This window comes from Tachyglossus aculeatus, chromosome 16 (genome assembly GCF_015852505.1).
Source record: "Tachyglossus aculeatus isolate mTacAcu1 chromosome 16, mTacAcu1.pri, whole genome shotgun sequence".
Classification (NCBI taxonomy): domain Eukaryota; kingdom Metazoa; phylum Chordata; class Mammalia; order Monotremata; family Tachyglossidae; genus Tachyglossus; species Tachyglossus aculeatus.
In genome coordinates this window covers 41,113,947-41,130,754 of record NC_052081.1, presented here as the reverse complement: position 1 = coordinate 41,130,754, position 16,808 = coordinate 41,113,947, and the positions used below count along the sequence as shown (strand labels likewise).

Below are 16,808 nucleotides of genomic sequence, written 5' to 3'. Positions count from 1 at the left end.
ACAGGAGCAGGCTTGTTGGCGGGAAGTGGATTTTAGGAGGAATTTGAATGTTGGAAGAACTGTTGTCTGTCTCATGTGGGAAGGGAGGGAGTTCAGTACAGTGCTTTGCACTCAGTGGGCTCTCAATAAAGAACATCATAACAGCTGCTACTACTGCTACTACACATTTAGAAAAGCAGAGTGGCCTAGTGGATAGAGCACAGGCCTGGGAGTCCTGGCTCTTGTCTGCCGTGTGACCTTGGGCAAGTCACTTAACCTCTCTGTGCCTCAGTTACCTCACCTGTCAAATGGAGATTCAGGGCGTGAGCCCCATGTGGGACAGGGACTGTGCCCAACCTGATTTGCTTGTATCCAGCCCAGTGCTTAGCACATTCATTCATTCAATCATATTTATTGAGCACTTACTATGTGCAGAGCACTGTACTAAGCGCTTGGGAAGTACATAGTAAACGCTTAACAAATTCATTCATTCAGTCATATTTATTGAGTGCTTACTATGTGCAGAGCACTTTACTAAGCACTTGGGAAGTGCAAATCGGCGACATATACCACAACTATTTTGGTTTTACCTTTTGTAACTCTAAGGAAGGAAAATATTCCCAAGAACCCAGTTCCCTTACGCTCCCCCATCCCTCAAAAGCTATTGCTCAGTGAAATGTTCAAAGCAGCGGCCTACACAGGCTCCATCGTCCTTGGCCAACAAAGTCAAGCTCAAAGTCGACCAGATTCGTAGCAGCGGACAATTCGCCCCGGTGATCCTGGGCTATCACTAGTCATGGGCATTAGACTTTGCCGTCTTTCACCTCCTCTCCCTGAAGACTCATCCTCAAGGTGGGCGGTAATGAAGGATTTGCTGAGTGCCGGGTTCTGAGAGGGAAGTCAGCTGGATGGTGGGAAGACATGTGTCAGGTCCGGGAATTTATCTGCTGACCTTAAATTTCAGTCCTTTGGTCAGTCAAACAAAAGTCTGCGCTGACAGCCAGCTGTGGACATAGCTCTGAAGTAGTAGTAGTAGCAATACTAGCCACCTCTGTCCCTCCTCCTTAGACTGTGACCTCATGTGGGACAGAAACTCTGTGCAACCTAATTATCTTTTATCGACCCCGGGGTTTAGTTCAATCAATCAATCAATCAATTGTATTTATTGAGCACCTACTGTGTGCAGAGCACTGTACTAAGCGCTTGGGAAGTACAAGTTGGCAACATATAGAGACGGTCCCTACCCAACAGTGGGCAGTTCAGTGCTTCGCGCATAGTAAGCACTCAGCCCATACCACAGTTATTCCTGGTACTTCCCCGACTGGGGAATCTGCCCGTCTGCCAATGAAGCTGTTTCACTGGATTAATAATAATAATAATACTGGCACTTATTAAGCGCTTACTATATGCAAAGCACTGTTCTAAATGCGGGGGGGTTTATAAGGTGATCAGGTTGTCCCACGTGGGGCTCACGGTCTTAATCCCCATTTTACAGATGAGGGAACTGAGGCACAGAGAAGTTAAGTGACTTGCCCAAAGTCACCCAGATGACAAGTGGTGGAGCTGGGATTTGAACCTCTGACTCCAAAGCCCGTGCTCTTTCCACTGAGCCACGCTGCTTCCCCATTTGGGGGTTGGTATTTTGGTTTAGGTTTAGGTTTTCTCTAAACTCACTCATAAAATGTGACGATCTGGTTTAAGATTTATTTCAGCTCTAGATTTTCTACTGATTCTGGAATAGGTGCGGGCTAGGTGGTGATGTTGGCAGGGTGTGGCTTAGGATGTCTTCTAGACTGTGAGCCCACTGTTGGGTAGGGACCGTCTCTATATGTTGCCAACTTGTACTTCCCAAGCGCTTAGTACAGTGCTCTGCACACAGTAAGCGCTCAAGAAATACGATTGAATGAATGAATGAATGAATGAATGAATGGAGAGTAAAATAACTAATAACAGGTAGGGACTGTATATGTTGCCAACTTGTACTTCCCAAAAACTTAGAGAAGCAGCTTGGCTAAGTGGAAAGAGCCCGGGCTTTGGAGTCAGAGGTCATGGGTTCAAATCCTGACTCCGCCAATTGTCAACTATGTGACTTTGGGCAAGTCACTTAACTTCTCTGTGCCTCAGTTCCCCCATCTGTAAAATGGAGATTAAGACTGTGAGTCCCCTGTGGGACAACCTGATTACCTTGTATCCCCCCAGCACTTAGAACAGTGCTTTGCACATAGTAAGTGCTTAATAAATACCATTATTATTATTATTATTATTATTATTACAGTGCCCTGCACACAGTAAGTGCTCAGTAAATACGATTGAATGAATGAATGAATGAACTAATGGCTTCCTGCTGTGTGAAAAACACTTATAAATCGAGAAGCAGCCTGGCCTAAAGTGAAGCAGTGTGGCCTAGTGGAAAGAGCAGGGTAATGGGAGTCAGAGGACCTGGGTCCTTACTCCAGCTCCACCACTTTTCATTCATTCATTCAATCGTATTTATTGAGCGCTTACTGTGTGCAGAGCACTGTACTAAGCGCTTGGGAAGTACAAGTTGGCAGCATATAGAGACGATCCCTACCCAACAGCAGGCTCACAGTCGAGAAGGGGGAGACAAACAACAAAACATATTAACAAAATGAAATAAATAGAATAGTACAATTTGTACAATATATACTTGTCTGCTGGGTGACCTTGGGCAAGTTACCGCACTTCTCTGTGCCTCAGTTCCCTCATCTGTAAAATGGGGATTTAATCCCTGTTCTCCCTGCTAATTAGACTGTGAGCCACGAGGGAAAGGGACTGTGTCTGACCTGATCAACTCTCATTTGCCCCAGTACTTAGCACGGTGCTTGGCCCCTAATAAGCACTTAACAATTATGATTATTGTCGTTAATGAGCACATTAAGGCCTAGTGGATAGAGCACTGTTCTCGAAGTCAGAGGCTCTGAGTTCATTATCACAGCTCTGCCACTTGTTAGCTGCGTGACCCTGAGCAAGTCATTTCACTTCTCTGTGCCTCAGTTATATCATCTGCAAAATGGGGATTTAAGTCTGTGATCCCCGTGTGGGACATAATAATAATGATGGCATTTATTAAGCGTTTACTATGTGCAAAGCACTGTTCTAAGCGCTGGGGAAGTTGCAAGGTGATCAGGTTGTCCCACCAGGGCCTCACAGTCAATCCCCATTTACTGTGACTGGACATGAACTGTGTCCAATCGGATCAGTTTATACCTACCCCAGAGCTCATTACAGTGCCTGGCATATAGTAAGCACTAACAAATACTGTTAAAAAAACCTCTCAAAAAACAAAACACATACCCACACAAATCCCTCAAACACACCCTCCCACCTATAGAAACCTTCCCAGGTGCACATATTCATTCATACACACACAAACACACACAATAATACTATTGACTTCAGCGCACTCATTTTCCCCTAAACATAATCTCACAACTTTATCCAAAGGTAACTCAGAGGTCAAAACGAAATAACAAACAGACCTCAATGCTACCACCCTCGAGACTCATTTGAAGAAATTTAGGCTGATGAGGATAAAATCTTTCCGGATGACACTCCACCTTAGAGCTCAATGTGGGCAAGGAATGTCTCTGTTACACTGTACTTCCCCAAGTGCTTAGTTCAGTGCTCTGCACTCAGTAAGCGCTCAATAAATACTGTTAACTAACTGACTGCCTCTCCAGTCTGGAGCTCCTTTGCTTTCCCATCACACACCACCCCCGCCCGTCCCGAGCAACAAAAAAGTTGCTGGCCTAGAAATTCCACCTAACTGTGGCACGGCCTATAGAGAAATGTAATCATGTTAATTATTTTTTAGCTTCCCATTTGAAAATGACTACTTCAGGTGCCCCAGAAATGATGTCTGCATGAGAAGACATTTTAGTGGGTTGGCGTTTTTCATTATTACGTTTTTGTTCAAAGAGCTAATAATGGAGTGATAATACTCCGAAGCCTTTGCCACCCTTTCTGTGGGCTGTGGAGAAGAAGACTAATTGTCTGACGACTCTAATAAATGGTTACGGTGCTATTAAAAATGGCATCACGCTAGGGACGACAGGCCCATCAATTGTAACGAATCAGGACTAACAAGAGCTCCCGAATCTCCTGTCAGTGTCCCCGGTACCTTGATGGATATGGTGAATTAGTAAGAAATGCACAGTTGTATCAGGACAATAGATTAGTGCTCACTCATTTTTACAACTGAGACCAGGGCCTAGAAGAGCTATAATAACTGCAGTCAATCAATCAATCGCACTTATTGAGCACTTACTGTGTTCAGAGCATGTTAATGTAGCAGAGTAGGTAGAAATGTTCCCTGCCCACAGCGAGTTTATCTGTTAAATTCAGACTAGGTGCAAAGCAGTGTGGCCTAGTGGAAAGAGCACGGGCCTGTGAGTTACAAAGACCTGGGTTCTTATCACAGCTCTGCCACTTATCCGCTGTGTGACCTTGGGCAAGTCACTTCACCTCTCTATGCCTCAGTAACCTCATCTGTACAATGGGGATTAAAACTGTGAGCCCTCAGTGGGACCGGAACTATGTCCAACCTCAAAGCACTTAGTACAGTGCCTGGCACATACTAAGTGCTTAACACCCATTGTTGGGTAGGGACCGTCTCTATATGCTGCCGACTTGTACTTCCCAAGCGCTTAGTACAGTGCTCTGCACACAGTAAGTGCTCAATAAATATGATTGAATGAATTAATGAATAAGTACAGCGCTTAAGACAATGTTTTGCATGCATGAGGCTCCTTATACTCTTACTACTTCTAATAAGAAGGGATTTTCATCTTAGCTACCCAAATTGGCTGCTTTATTTGCCTTACTTGACCTTATTTGCCAAATAATTGCTCAGCTCTCCTATAATCTCAGCCCGGGCAACCTGTGTCACTTAATAAGAACACTAAGTGGTCTATTTTCCAGCCCTGACTACATACAAGCACTATGCTAAGCATCACAGAAGATACCAGTTAATCAGATCAGCCACCTGGGGCTCACGGTCTAAGAAGGAGGGAGAACAGGTATTGAATCTTCACTTTAGAGATGAGAGAATTGAGCCTCAGAGAGTTTAGGTACCTAGCCCAAAGTCACCCAGCAAACAAGTGGCAGAGCTGGAATTAGAACCCAGGTCCTCTGACTCCCAGCCCTGTGCTCTTTCCACTAGGCCACTCTGCTTTTCTCTCCTCTCGAGGCATCCCAGAAGCCGTGACTTTGCCAAGATCCACTGCTTGGCAGGGCTGGGACGGGAGGCTCAGACCTGAACCTGTTTCCTATTACTCAGCAAAGATCTCGGTGACAAGAGAACGAGATTGTAAATGACATCGATTGGAAGGACTCGCCAGGGAGACTGAGCCCGGCTGAATGCTGACTTCACGGAATGAGGAACTGGAGTTCGTTTCCACATTCCTTAGCCTCTGACGGGAGGATTAAATGAGATCTTAGGCACCCCCGGGGCACAGAGCGGCTTGAAGGCAGACGCCGTTTTCCGTCCACATTTGGAACTGCATCCTCTGCTGGGGCTCAGAGGCTCCAGAAGATGAGCCAGTCTGAGATCCAGCTTGATATCTGCCTTTTCAGATACATTTTTTATGGCATTTTTTTTAAGTGTTTACTGTGTGTCAGGCACTGGGGTAGATTCTATGTAATCAGGCTGGACACAGTCCGTGTTCCACAAGCGTCTCACAGACTTTTCCCCATTTTACAGATGAAGTAACTATGGCACAGAGAAGTTCGTGACTTGACTGAGGTCACACAGCGGACGAGTGGCAGAGCCGGGATTAGAATCCAGGTCCTCTGATTGCCAGGCCATCGTGGGGGCAGAGATTTTAGTGGGGGTGGGTGCTTGGAGGACACAGGCTTCAGAGAGCTCTGGGCCCCAGGGACACCGTTTTGGGTCTTTCTGGCCCCAGTTGGATGCTCTCAGACCTCCTCGGAGATATCAAAAGAGCAGAGCTGGGAGTCCTGTTCCCTCAGCAGACCCCACAGTGCGGGCATTCTTATCAATGGTCTTTTTTGTGTGTTTACTTTGTGCAGAGCAATTTACTAAGCACTTGGGAATGTACAATGCAGAGTTAGCGGACACTGTCCCTGCCCACGTGGAACTTATAGTTTAGAGAAGCCAATGGACCGGGATTTCTCTGGAACATCAACGGGTTTGTAAGCTAATCTCAAACCACTGAGCTGCCTGACCCACACTGGGTCCTTTGCCACGACTTTAAGGAGGTGGGCCCGGGGGGCACTGATGGGGTTGGGGTCTCTCCCTTCCTCCCAAGGTGCAAGCTGCTCAGAGACGCCGAGGGGAGAGGGTCAATATAGCTCAGGGCTTAGGGACCATGATGATGGGCAGTATCTCCTCTCCCTGGACTGAGAGGCCCCTTTTCCACCCCTGGCATCTGTCATGGCTCCCATCTCACCCTCACCTTGCCTGATGCCCTGATCCTGTTCTGCCTCCTGCCCCCTCCCTGATCACTTTGCCTGCCCTGGCCCCTTCCCCCGCCCTGGTCTTTGCCGCCACCCTGATCTCCCCCTTTAATCAGCCTGGGCACTGCCGCTGGCCCTGCCCACATCCCCACCCCCGCCCGAGCTTACGTGGTCGATGAGCTCCTTGATCATGCCATTCCACTGGCCCTTGTCGTCCTGCGCCCCGTACTTCCCGTCCTCCGCCAGCCGGATGTCATAGGTGAAGCCCAGGATGTGGGCCAGCTCCTTGAGCAGGTCGATGCAGTAGCCCTCAAAGCGTTCATTTCCAAAGAGCGCTCGATCCGACTTACGGAACATGACGAATGGCTCCTCCTGGAGAGGGGTTGGGGGGCCGTGAGAGCCTGCGTGGGGCCCAGAGGGGTGGTGGGATCCCCCGGGCAACCTTGCAGAAACCCCCATTGCCCCCCATTCCCTGCTGTCTGGGCCTTGATGTGGGACAATTCCTGGAGAAGGGAACAGGGGAGGGGAGCTGGCCTCTGAAGGTGGGTGGAAGAGAAGGTGGTCTCCTGTAGCGAGTGCAAGGCTGGAATGGGAGAGAAGCAGGTTGGAGTTTGGCCTCACCCTGCGGATGTGCCAAGTCGGAGTAGGGGCCCAGTGAGCTGCGGAATGCCAGCTGGGCTCTCCGCCCACAGCGGGATCCCAAAGCCACCATTATCTTTCCACTAGACCAGGCTGCTTCCAACTTTGGGCCCCTGCCTTCTTGCTTTGGGGGGTTGGGAGGGGTTCCTTAATTCCATTCAATAGACAAATTAACCCAAACTACCGAGTGTGAAGCTCTGTACTAAGCGATTTAGAGCATTCCATGGAAATTAATGGTCCCAGCCCTCAAGGAACTCTAGAAGTAGCGTGGCCTAGTGGATAAAGCCCAAGCCTGGGAGTCAGAAGGACTGGGTTCTAAACCCGGCTCTGCCACTTGTCTGCTATGTGACCTTGGGCAAGTCACTTCACTTCTCTGGGCCTCAGTTACCTCATCTGGAAAATGGGGATTAAGCTTTTGAGCCCTATGTGGGACAGAGGCTGAGTCCAAACTGATTAGCTTGTATCCATCCCTGTGCTTACTTAGTACAGTGCCTGGCACATAATAAGCACCTAAATACAAAAAAAAAAAAACAACTTACAATTTAATGTGGAAGATGGGTAATCATAAATTATTTACAAATAATAGGAACACACTTTGATACAGTCAAGCTCTCACACATCTTATACAGTCTCACACATCTATAGACTCCCTAAGACTATAAGCTCCTTGAGGGAAAGGAGTACGTCTACTAACTCTATTGTACTCTTTTAAGCACTTAGTACAGTGCTCTGCACTTAGTAGGAGCTCAATAAAATATCACTGATTGATTAATTGAAGGACAAAGCTCCACCTCGTCCACATTAGACTGTACGCTCCTTAACAGCAGGCCCATTTCTTTCAGTTTAATTGCATTCTGCCCAGTGCTGGACACTACACATAATAGGTGCTCAACAAACACTTAGGAATGAGTGAATCTGCAGGTTCCCTCATCTCCTCCTCCTTTCCAGCACCCCCACCCCTCCTGAAAATTCAGGTCAAGAAAGGAAGCAGCAGTTGTTATAATGGCATTTACTGGGAGCAATGCACCACAAAAAAAAATAATGGCATTTATTAAGCGCTTACTATGTGCAAAGCACTGTTCTAAGCGCTGGGAAGGTTACAAGGTGATCAGGTTGCCCCACAGGGGGCTCACAATCTTAATCCCCATTTTACAGATGAGATAACTGAGGCACAGAGAAGGTAAGTGACTTGTTCAAAGTCACACAGCTGACAATTGGCCGAGCCGGGATTTGAACCTATGAACCCATGACCACTGACTCCAAACCCCGAGCCCTTTCCACTGAGCCATGCTGCTTCTCTAAATGCTTGGGAAAGGACAACAGACTGTAAGCTCATTGTGGGCAGGGAATGTGTCTACCAACTCTGTTGTACTCTCCCCAGTCATTTCATTTCTTTTAATAGCATTTATTGAGCACTTACCGTGTGCAGAGCAGTATACTAAGGACTGACAGTTGTGGACAGGGAATGTCTGTTTATTGTTGTACTGTACTTTCTGAAGCACTTAGTACAGTGTTCTGCACACAGGGAGCACTCAATAAATACCACTGATGATGATGACAACAGAAGCCAAGGAGACTTGCCTTGTCCACAAAGGGCTTCCACTGTAATGGGAAAGACAGCTGTTAAAACATCAATCAGTCAATCAATCATTACCACGGTGTCAAGCAGACCATCGGGTTAAATGATGGAGAATGCTTGAGTTCAGATCGGTGGGACGGGGAAAGCCCCCAGACCATCCTGGAGCATCCCAAAGCACTTTGGCGAGAGGATTATGTTCTCTCCCTTTAGCCTGAGCCCTGCCTTCCACCCCCGACAGGCTTATTTACCCTTGACTTGGAACTGTTTCGTCAGGATGCCCTGAAGAGAAGAGCTGCTCCAGACAGGCAGATTGGAGAACATCTTTTATCTGAATCCAAAAGGGGCCCTCGATGCCACAGCAATTCTGAGAAAATCACTTCCCGAATCTAATTTGGTACAGAGAAGGAAGCCGTGTCCTTTCAGCTCTTCTCTTCAGTCCCATCACTCATTCCAAAAGTTGGAGGGTTGGGCAGAGGGCAGGTGTGGATAAGTGGCGCCCCTCCCTACCCGCCACCAGAAGATGGGTCAGAGATGGAGTCCAGAGCCTAAGGAGGACGGACAGGCTCTAGAGATGAAGAGATGAGCATCCGGCAGAACCTTGACACCTTGTCACAACAGGTTGAAAGGGAAACAACAAAATTTGCTTCAAATCGTCATGTGGAAATGGATGATGGACCACCTCGCCGACAACTCCCTCTGGCCTCCTCTCTGCAAGGCCTTCTTCCTCCATCCTGTTGACTATTTCCTCGAGGCATGGGCATATTCTCTCAGCACCCCCTCCTGTCCTGTGCCGACTCCTCAACCCCCCCAAAAGTTAAAATCTCTGTCCATCCAAGGCCGTTTTTGTTAAGGTCTCAGAGACCATCTTGACTCCTCTCTCTCTCTCTCTTCAGCTCTTCCCCATCACTGTCCTCTGAAATTAGCACTTCATTTGCAATCCGCCACAGCGGCTGAACCTCTCTGCATGTCCATATAAATACGCTGGCTTCAGAGCAGCTGTAAAATGCTATTAATTTCGGGAAGTGCTTTGGGGAGAGCATACATATTTAACAGCAGAAGCACTGAGCATTAAAATGGTGCTCGCCTTGGTAATGTATCTTCAGGTTTGAAACATTTCCTAGGGGGTAATTCTGAACTCCGTGAACTACTTATTCATGGACTATTTCACAATTTATTACTGGAAATGTCCAGACATCCAATTCACAAGCTCTCTCAGCCGCTAATCGATTGCTGGGTGAAGGTGCCCTCAATTTCATAACTTCACGGCTCTCAGATTGCTCTGGGAGAGAGGGGGTGATTGTTGGGGGTAATATTTCTCTTCAATAAGTCGGAGAAAACAGGAATCCCAAAAAGAGACCTGTTTCCGTATTTTTTCCCAGCTAAGGCTCTTGTTTTGATTTCTCAACAACAAGGCTCCTTGTACTTAGTAAATATTATCGACTGATCGATTACAATCGCCAGCCTCAGTGAGAGCACCTGAATGGATGAAGTCCAACTTCCAGTTGGGTTTGGAGGGGCAATGGAAACTCTTTCGGTCTTTCTGGATTGGGGGAGGAGTAAAGGAGGGCTAGGAGATTGGAACTATTGAAGTCACTTTTTGGCCTACTTCCTTCCTGGTTTCTCCTCTGGATCACATAAGGAACACACAAGCACACACACACTCACTAATCATTCTGCCCTTTTCAAGCACAGAAAGATGGCACAGATAGGGAATCAAATGGAACGTTTCCTTCCTGGGCGAGTGGAGGATCTGGGGTGGTGATGGGGTGAACTAATTGGGAATATCCAAAAGGGAACAGAGTCCAGGATGATTTCCATGGGTCCAGAGGGCTAGTGTGGTCCCCCCGAGTCCCCCACTTATTTCTCTTTTTAATGGCATTCGTTAGGACTTACTATGTGCCAGACACTGCACTAAGCACTGGGGTAGATACAAGACAATTGCATTGGAACGCTGATTCCATTGTCCCCTCTTCCTCCACTCCCCAATGAGCCTGGGTTTTTCTCTGAGGCATTCTTGCACCTCTCAAAGTCTGTATTTGGTTCCTGCTGTCCTCTCCCAAACACTTAGTACAGTGCCTGGCACTTGCTGGGTACTCAATAAATACCATCACTGGTTGGCTAAATGCTTGATGGAAGAACAGATGGAGAAGGGGACAAACCTGTGACCCTAGAGCCGCTGTGAGCTGGCCTGGGCTTGCTTCGAATTTTCTCATCAGGCTAGAAGAGCTGGCTAAGCCTCTCCCTGTCTGCCTGCCCCTCTATCTGCCTGTCTGCCTGTATATCCTCGGAGAGACTTCAAAGAACCAGGTGGGCAGAGGGGGCTGGCTCTCTTTCTCTCTCCAATCTAGTGCTTGAGAAAGTGGAAAATAGAATTTGGCTTCTCAGGAATCCCAAGACAGTGAGAGGAAGAACTCCACCCACCACATCTCTGGGCTGGAGAAAAAGAAAACAGAAGAAAAAAAAATTCTGAAGGGCAGAAAAAGAAAAAAAAAAGCAACTGTGGGGATGATGACGAACAGATTCCGTCTGCTGGGAAGCAAGCCATTTTTGCTTTCTCGTATTGCTTGGCCCCGACTTGCTTGTCACTCAAAGAGCAGTTGCCATGGGAGCGCCTACATGTTCCCGCCCAATCAGCCGGGGTGGTCAAAGCGCAACGGTTCCATGCGGCCCGTTGGTTGTCTGGCAGCTGGATGGGCCACGACTCTCTGATGTGTCCACGGACGGGAGCTGGGATCCGGGCCATAGGAGGCCTGGCAGTGCCCCACTTCACCACCCGTGGCTGCAGCTGGCCAGCCATGAAGCAGACAGTTTGACGGCCAATCCTGCCCCTCAGAGATCCCCCACACCCTTTCCGATGGCCCAGCCTGCCTGCTCCTCTCTCCATCATATCACGTGTATTTTATTCCTATCCTCAGCCCTTATGCAAAGCTGTATATTTTTATCTGCTTTTAACATGTCCAAAGCAGAACACCTCATATTCCCACCCAAACCCTGTCCTCCCCCATCTTTCCCATTACTGTAGGCAACACCACTATCCTCCCTGTCTCACAAGCCCATAAACTTGGCATGGTTCTCGACTTGTCTCATCTCATTCAACCCACATAGTCAATCTGTCGCCAAATCCTGGCGGTTCTACTTTCACAACATCGTTAAAAGCCACCCTTTCCTCTCCAACCAAACTGATACTGGGATGATCCAAGAACTTATCCTGTCCTGCTTTGACTGCTGCAACAACCTCCTTGCTGATCCCCCCACCTCACCCGACTCCAACCCTTACTCCACTCCGCTGCCCAGATCATATTTTTTAAAAATCTGTTCCGTCCATGTCTCCCCCCTCCCCAAGAACCTCCTGTGGTTGCCACCTCTGCATCATGGTGAGAAAGTCCTTACCACTGGTTTTAAAACACTCAATCAGCTCCCCCCTCCTACATTACCTCCCTGATTTCCTATTACCACCCAGCCCATACGCTTCACTCCTCCATCACCAACATACTCACGCTACCTCAATCTCATCTATCTCACCAATGAACCTTCACCCACATCCTGCCTTTGGCCTGGAATTCCCTTCCCCTTCATGTCTGACAGACCACCACTTTCCCCACCTTCAAAGCCTTATTGAAATCCCATCTCTCCCAAGAGGACTTCCTCAATTAAGCCCACATTTCCATTACTCTCTCTTCTGCACCACCTATGCCCTTTAAACACTTGATGTTTATCCCACCCTCAGCTCCATGCCACTTACGAAGATTTCTTAAATTTATTTTAATGTCTGTCTTCCCCTCAAGACTTTATGCTTCAGTCATAAATCTGCTGCGTTGTACTCAAGTGCTAAGTATAGTGCTCTGCACGCAGGAAGTGCTCAATAAATACCACTGATTGATTGATTTGTATATTCAATTACATATTTTGCTCTTTCAATCAATTGAGCAACCATGTTAATTGAGTGCTTACTGTGTGCAGAGCACTGTACTAGAAGCTTGGGAGAGAACAGAGTTGGTAGACATGTTCCCCCACCCACAAAGTGCTTATAGTCTAGAGGGGAGCTTAGAGTCCTACCTGCAGTATGTGTAGGCAATTTTTCTCTGTCTCCTCCCTGAGACTGTGAGCTCCTTGTTGTTGGGGAAACATAGCTCCTGATGGAGTCTCCTGGGAAATTAGTACAGTGCTTCATATCTGTAAATTCTATATTGTAAATGATTTATTAATATGAATGCCTGTCTACCCCACTTGACCGTAAGCTGGTAGTGGGCAGGAAATGTGTATGCCAACTGTTTTATTGTACTTTCCCACTCCCTTCTGGGTTGCCTTTTCATTTGGATTTCCCCCACTTTTACACTTTTACCTCAGTCCCACAGCACTTGTGTACAAAAACATAATTTATTTATTTATATTACTGTCTCCCTTCCTAGACTGTAAGCTCCTTGTGGTCTGAGAACATGTCCACCAACTCTTTCATACTGTACTCTCCCAAGTGCTTAGTATAGTGCTCCATACACATTAAGTGCTCAATAAATGCGATTGATTGATACTCTCTGCACATAGTAAGTGCTCAATAATACTGATGATGCTTCACACCCAATTGCCCTCAGGAAATACCAGCAATTGATCCATTGTTCATCACAGTGGACGGAAACCTGGAGACCACTTTCATCCGACAAAAATCTCTTCCCAGCCCCTAGTCTGGTCCAGGTGTGGAGAAGCAGGGGTTACCTAGAATGGACAATCTTGGGGTGATCATTAGGGCAGCCAGTATCTCCCCGGATGGTCCAGGGGATGAATTCCAGCTGGAAAAAGAATCAAATTCCAGGGATCCCCCGGATCAGAGTTGGTGAAGGCAAAGGATGGCAGCCATTCTCTAGGTAACTATATTAATAACTGGAGTATTTGTTTAGCAGCACTTACTAAGCACTAGGGCAGACACAAGATAATCGAGTCGTACACAATCCCTGTCCCACATGGAGCTCACAGCATAAAAAGGAAGGAGAGCAGATGAGGAAACCAAAGCCCAAAGAAGCGAAGTGACTTTCCCAAGGTCTCGCTGAAGGCACGTAGCAGAGCTGGGATTGGAACTCAGTTCCTCGGACTGCCTGGCCTGGGTTCTTTCAACTGGGTCACGCTGGGGTTTTGTGGGCTGGCAGCTCTTACCAGGACAGTGGTGACAATGAGGGATCGGTTGGTCAGAGAGTCTGTGACGTTGGGGCCCCTCCCCTTGGCAATCTCGGTGATGTTCAGGCCATCAGCAGGACTCCAGATCCCCACCTGCACAGAAGCAAGTGAAACAGAGACAGACAGACAGAAAGACAGGCAGACGGACAGTCAGGAGACACAGTTGAGCTCTCCAGATGAGCCAGATTCTCTTGCAGAGAGAACGCGAGCGTGGATGGTAGAAAGGAATCTTCGCACCCGTCTTTCATTTCTGGGCACCCTGATTCTTGCCCACTTCAAGGAACGAGATTCTTTTCCCAGTCACCCGAGTATGAGTCACTCTGCTCTCCTCTCCCCAGCAAACTGAATCTTGTGCTGAACAAACCTCCCATCAAACCAGTCGCTCCGCTCCCCATCTTTTTTCTTCCTATCACAACAGTTGGCCCTCCACCCTCAGTAAGAATAATAATTATAATTGTGTTTTTTGTTAGGCGCTTAGTGTGTGTCAAGCACTGTTCTAAGCACCGGTAAAAGTAAATCGGGTTGGATACAGTCCCTGTCCCACTTGGGGCTCACAGACTTGATCCCCATTTTACAGATGAGGTAACTGAGGTGTAGAATAATGAAGTTACTTCCCCGAGCAGAAATGTGGCAGAGCCAGGATTAGAATCCAAGTCCTCTGATTCCCAGGCCCATGTTCCTTCCACTAGGCCACCCTGCTTCTCACATCCATCCTCCCATCACACCAGTTGCTCTCCCCACCCTTTACTTTCCATCAAACAAGTTGGCCACCCACCCTTGGTTTGAGCCACAGCTCAAGGCCGCCTCTTCCAGGAGGCTTTCCAAGTCATCCCCACTTACTCTCCAACCTATCACCTTGCCCGGGGGCCCTCGCCTCCCCCGCTACTCTTCTTTAAATGTCCCTCTGGATGAGTCAGTTTGGTCACATTGTGGCAGGGCGTAGATATGCTGGTCTTGTTTCTCCTGCTAGACAGTGAGCTTCTTAAGTAGAGGATCAATGTTTATTCTCTCTCATGGACTGAGGGTAGAGCTTGATATCTTCTGTGTGCCTTCCATGATAATAATAATTGTGGCGGTTAAGTGCTTACCATATTATGCTCATTGTGGGCAGGTAATGTGTTGTAGTATTGTTTTGTACTCTCTCAAGTGCTTAGTACAATGCCCAACACACAGTAAGTGCTCAATAAATACGATTGATTGATTATGCCAAGTATTATACTAGAATAGTATAATACTTTTAGGCTGTGAGCCCACTGTTGGGTAGGGACTGTCTCTATATGTTGCCATCTTGTACTTCCCAAGCGCTTAGTACAGTGCTCTGCACACAGTAAGCGCTCAATAAATACAATTGATTGATTGATTATACTAAGCACTGAGGTAAATTACAGGGTAAGCAGGTTGAACACAATTTCTCCGGGTCTCACTTCCCTCATCTGTCAAATGGGGAACCCCAGGTGAGCGGGACCTGGGCCAAATGGAGATCCCTCTCCCACAAGAGGATTGGCATTTGACAGACGAAGAAACTGACCAGAAAAGTTAAGTGATTTACCCAAGGTCACACAGCAGACAAGTGGCAGAGTCAGGAGTAGAACCCAGATCCTCTGACTTGGAGATCCATGCCCTGTCCACTAGGCCACACTGTTTCTATGAAAGGCTTATGAAATCCCACCCCAGTGGGAAAAGGGGACCCCCATCCTCTACTGAAAGGAAGGGATTCAACACATTCCAATCCTGTGGCCACTGTCACCTAGACAGAACCTGAAAAGCAGCATGGCACTGTGGGAGTCACGAGGTCATCCGTTCTAATCCCAGCTTTGCCATTTGTAAGCTGGGCGACCTTGGGCAAACCACTTCACTTCTTTGTGTCTCAGTTACCTCATCTGTAAAATGGAGATTCAGACTGTGAGAGCTCACCTCCTCCAGGAGACCTTCCCAGACTGAGCCCCCTTTATCCGCTCCTCCTTCCCATCCCCCCGGCCCTACCTCCTTCCCCTCCCCACAGCACTTGTATCTGTTTGTACAGATTTATTACTCGATTTATTTTACTGTACATATTTACTATTCTATGTATTTTGTTAATGATGTGCATCTAGCTTTATTTCTATTTATTCTGATGTCTTGACATCTGTCCACATGTTTTGTTTTGTTGTCTGTCTCCCCCCTTCTAGACTGTGAGCCCATTGTTGGATAGGGACTGTCTCTATATGTTGCCAACTTGTATTTCCCAAGCACTTAGTACAGTGCTCTGCAAACAGTAAGCGCTCAATAAATACTATTGAATGAATGAATGAATGTGGGACAGGAACTATTGTCCAACCCAATTTGCTTTTAACCACCCCAATACTTAGTACAGTGCCTGGCACATATTAAGCACTTTGCAATACCATTAAATTTTTTAAAAAAAATTCCTCTTACTACCACTAGACAAAAAGACGTTTTGATGCCTTGCACCCCCTTCCCCACCCAGCTCCGGGGAAGATGAGCTGGGAAATTTTTTTTTAAATGGTATTTGTTAAGCGCTTACTATGTACCAGGCACTGTTTTAAGCACTGGGGTAGACACAAGCTAATCAGGTTGGACTTAATCCATTACCCATATGGGGTTCACAGTCTTAGTCCCCATTTTACATAAGAAATAACTAAGGCACAGAAAAGTTAAGTGACTTGCCCAAGGTCACACATCAGGCAAGTGGCAGAGAAGTGTGGGTGACTCTCAACAGGTTAGGAAAATCTGTCATGTCTCCCTCCGGCCTCTTGCACTCCGTTGAGTTAAGAATGGTCCCATCCCTCTTCCATCCCCAACTTTTGCTCCCCCATTCCATGTTCTGCTTCCTCCCTGCTCCTGGCTCCGTCCTCAGACCCCTTCAGAGAGGGTCTGGGCTGGAGTCTGGGAGGATTGGGGTGGAAGAGCAGAAAGGTCTTTGAAGTGCTATGAGTCTGCTTCAATGAATGCTTTCTCTTCATCATATTTCCTGGTGCTGACATGATGTCAGTCAGTCAACAGTATT

General features: G+C 47.4%; 1 protein-coding gene across 2 annotated transcripts in view; it reads right to left on the bottom strand.

Moving 5' to 3' along the window:
* GRIK3 (glutamate ionotropic receptor kainate type subunit 3) overlaps positions 1-16,808 on the bottom strand; it is a 176,107-nt gene that overhangs the window by 18,415 nt on the left and 140,884 nt on the right. For both annotated transcript variants that reach the window (XM_038757791.1, XM_038757790.1), the window contains exons 9-10: positions 13,781-13,894; positions 6,586-6,789 (exon numbers count right to left, since the gene is read on the bottom strand). In XM_038757791.1, the coding sequence (XP_038613719.1) occupies positions 6,586-6,789; positions 13,781-13,894 (318 nt within the window). The remainder of the gene's footprint in view (positions 1-6,585; positions 6,790-13,780; positions 13,895-16,808) is intronic.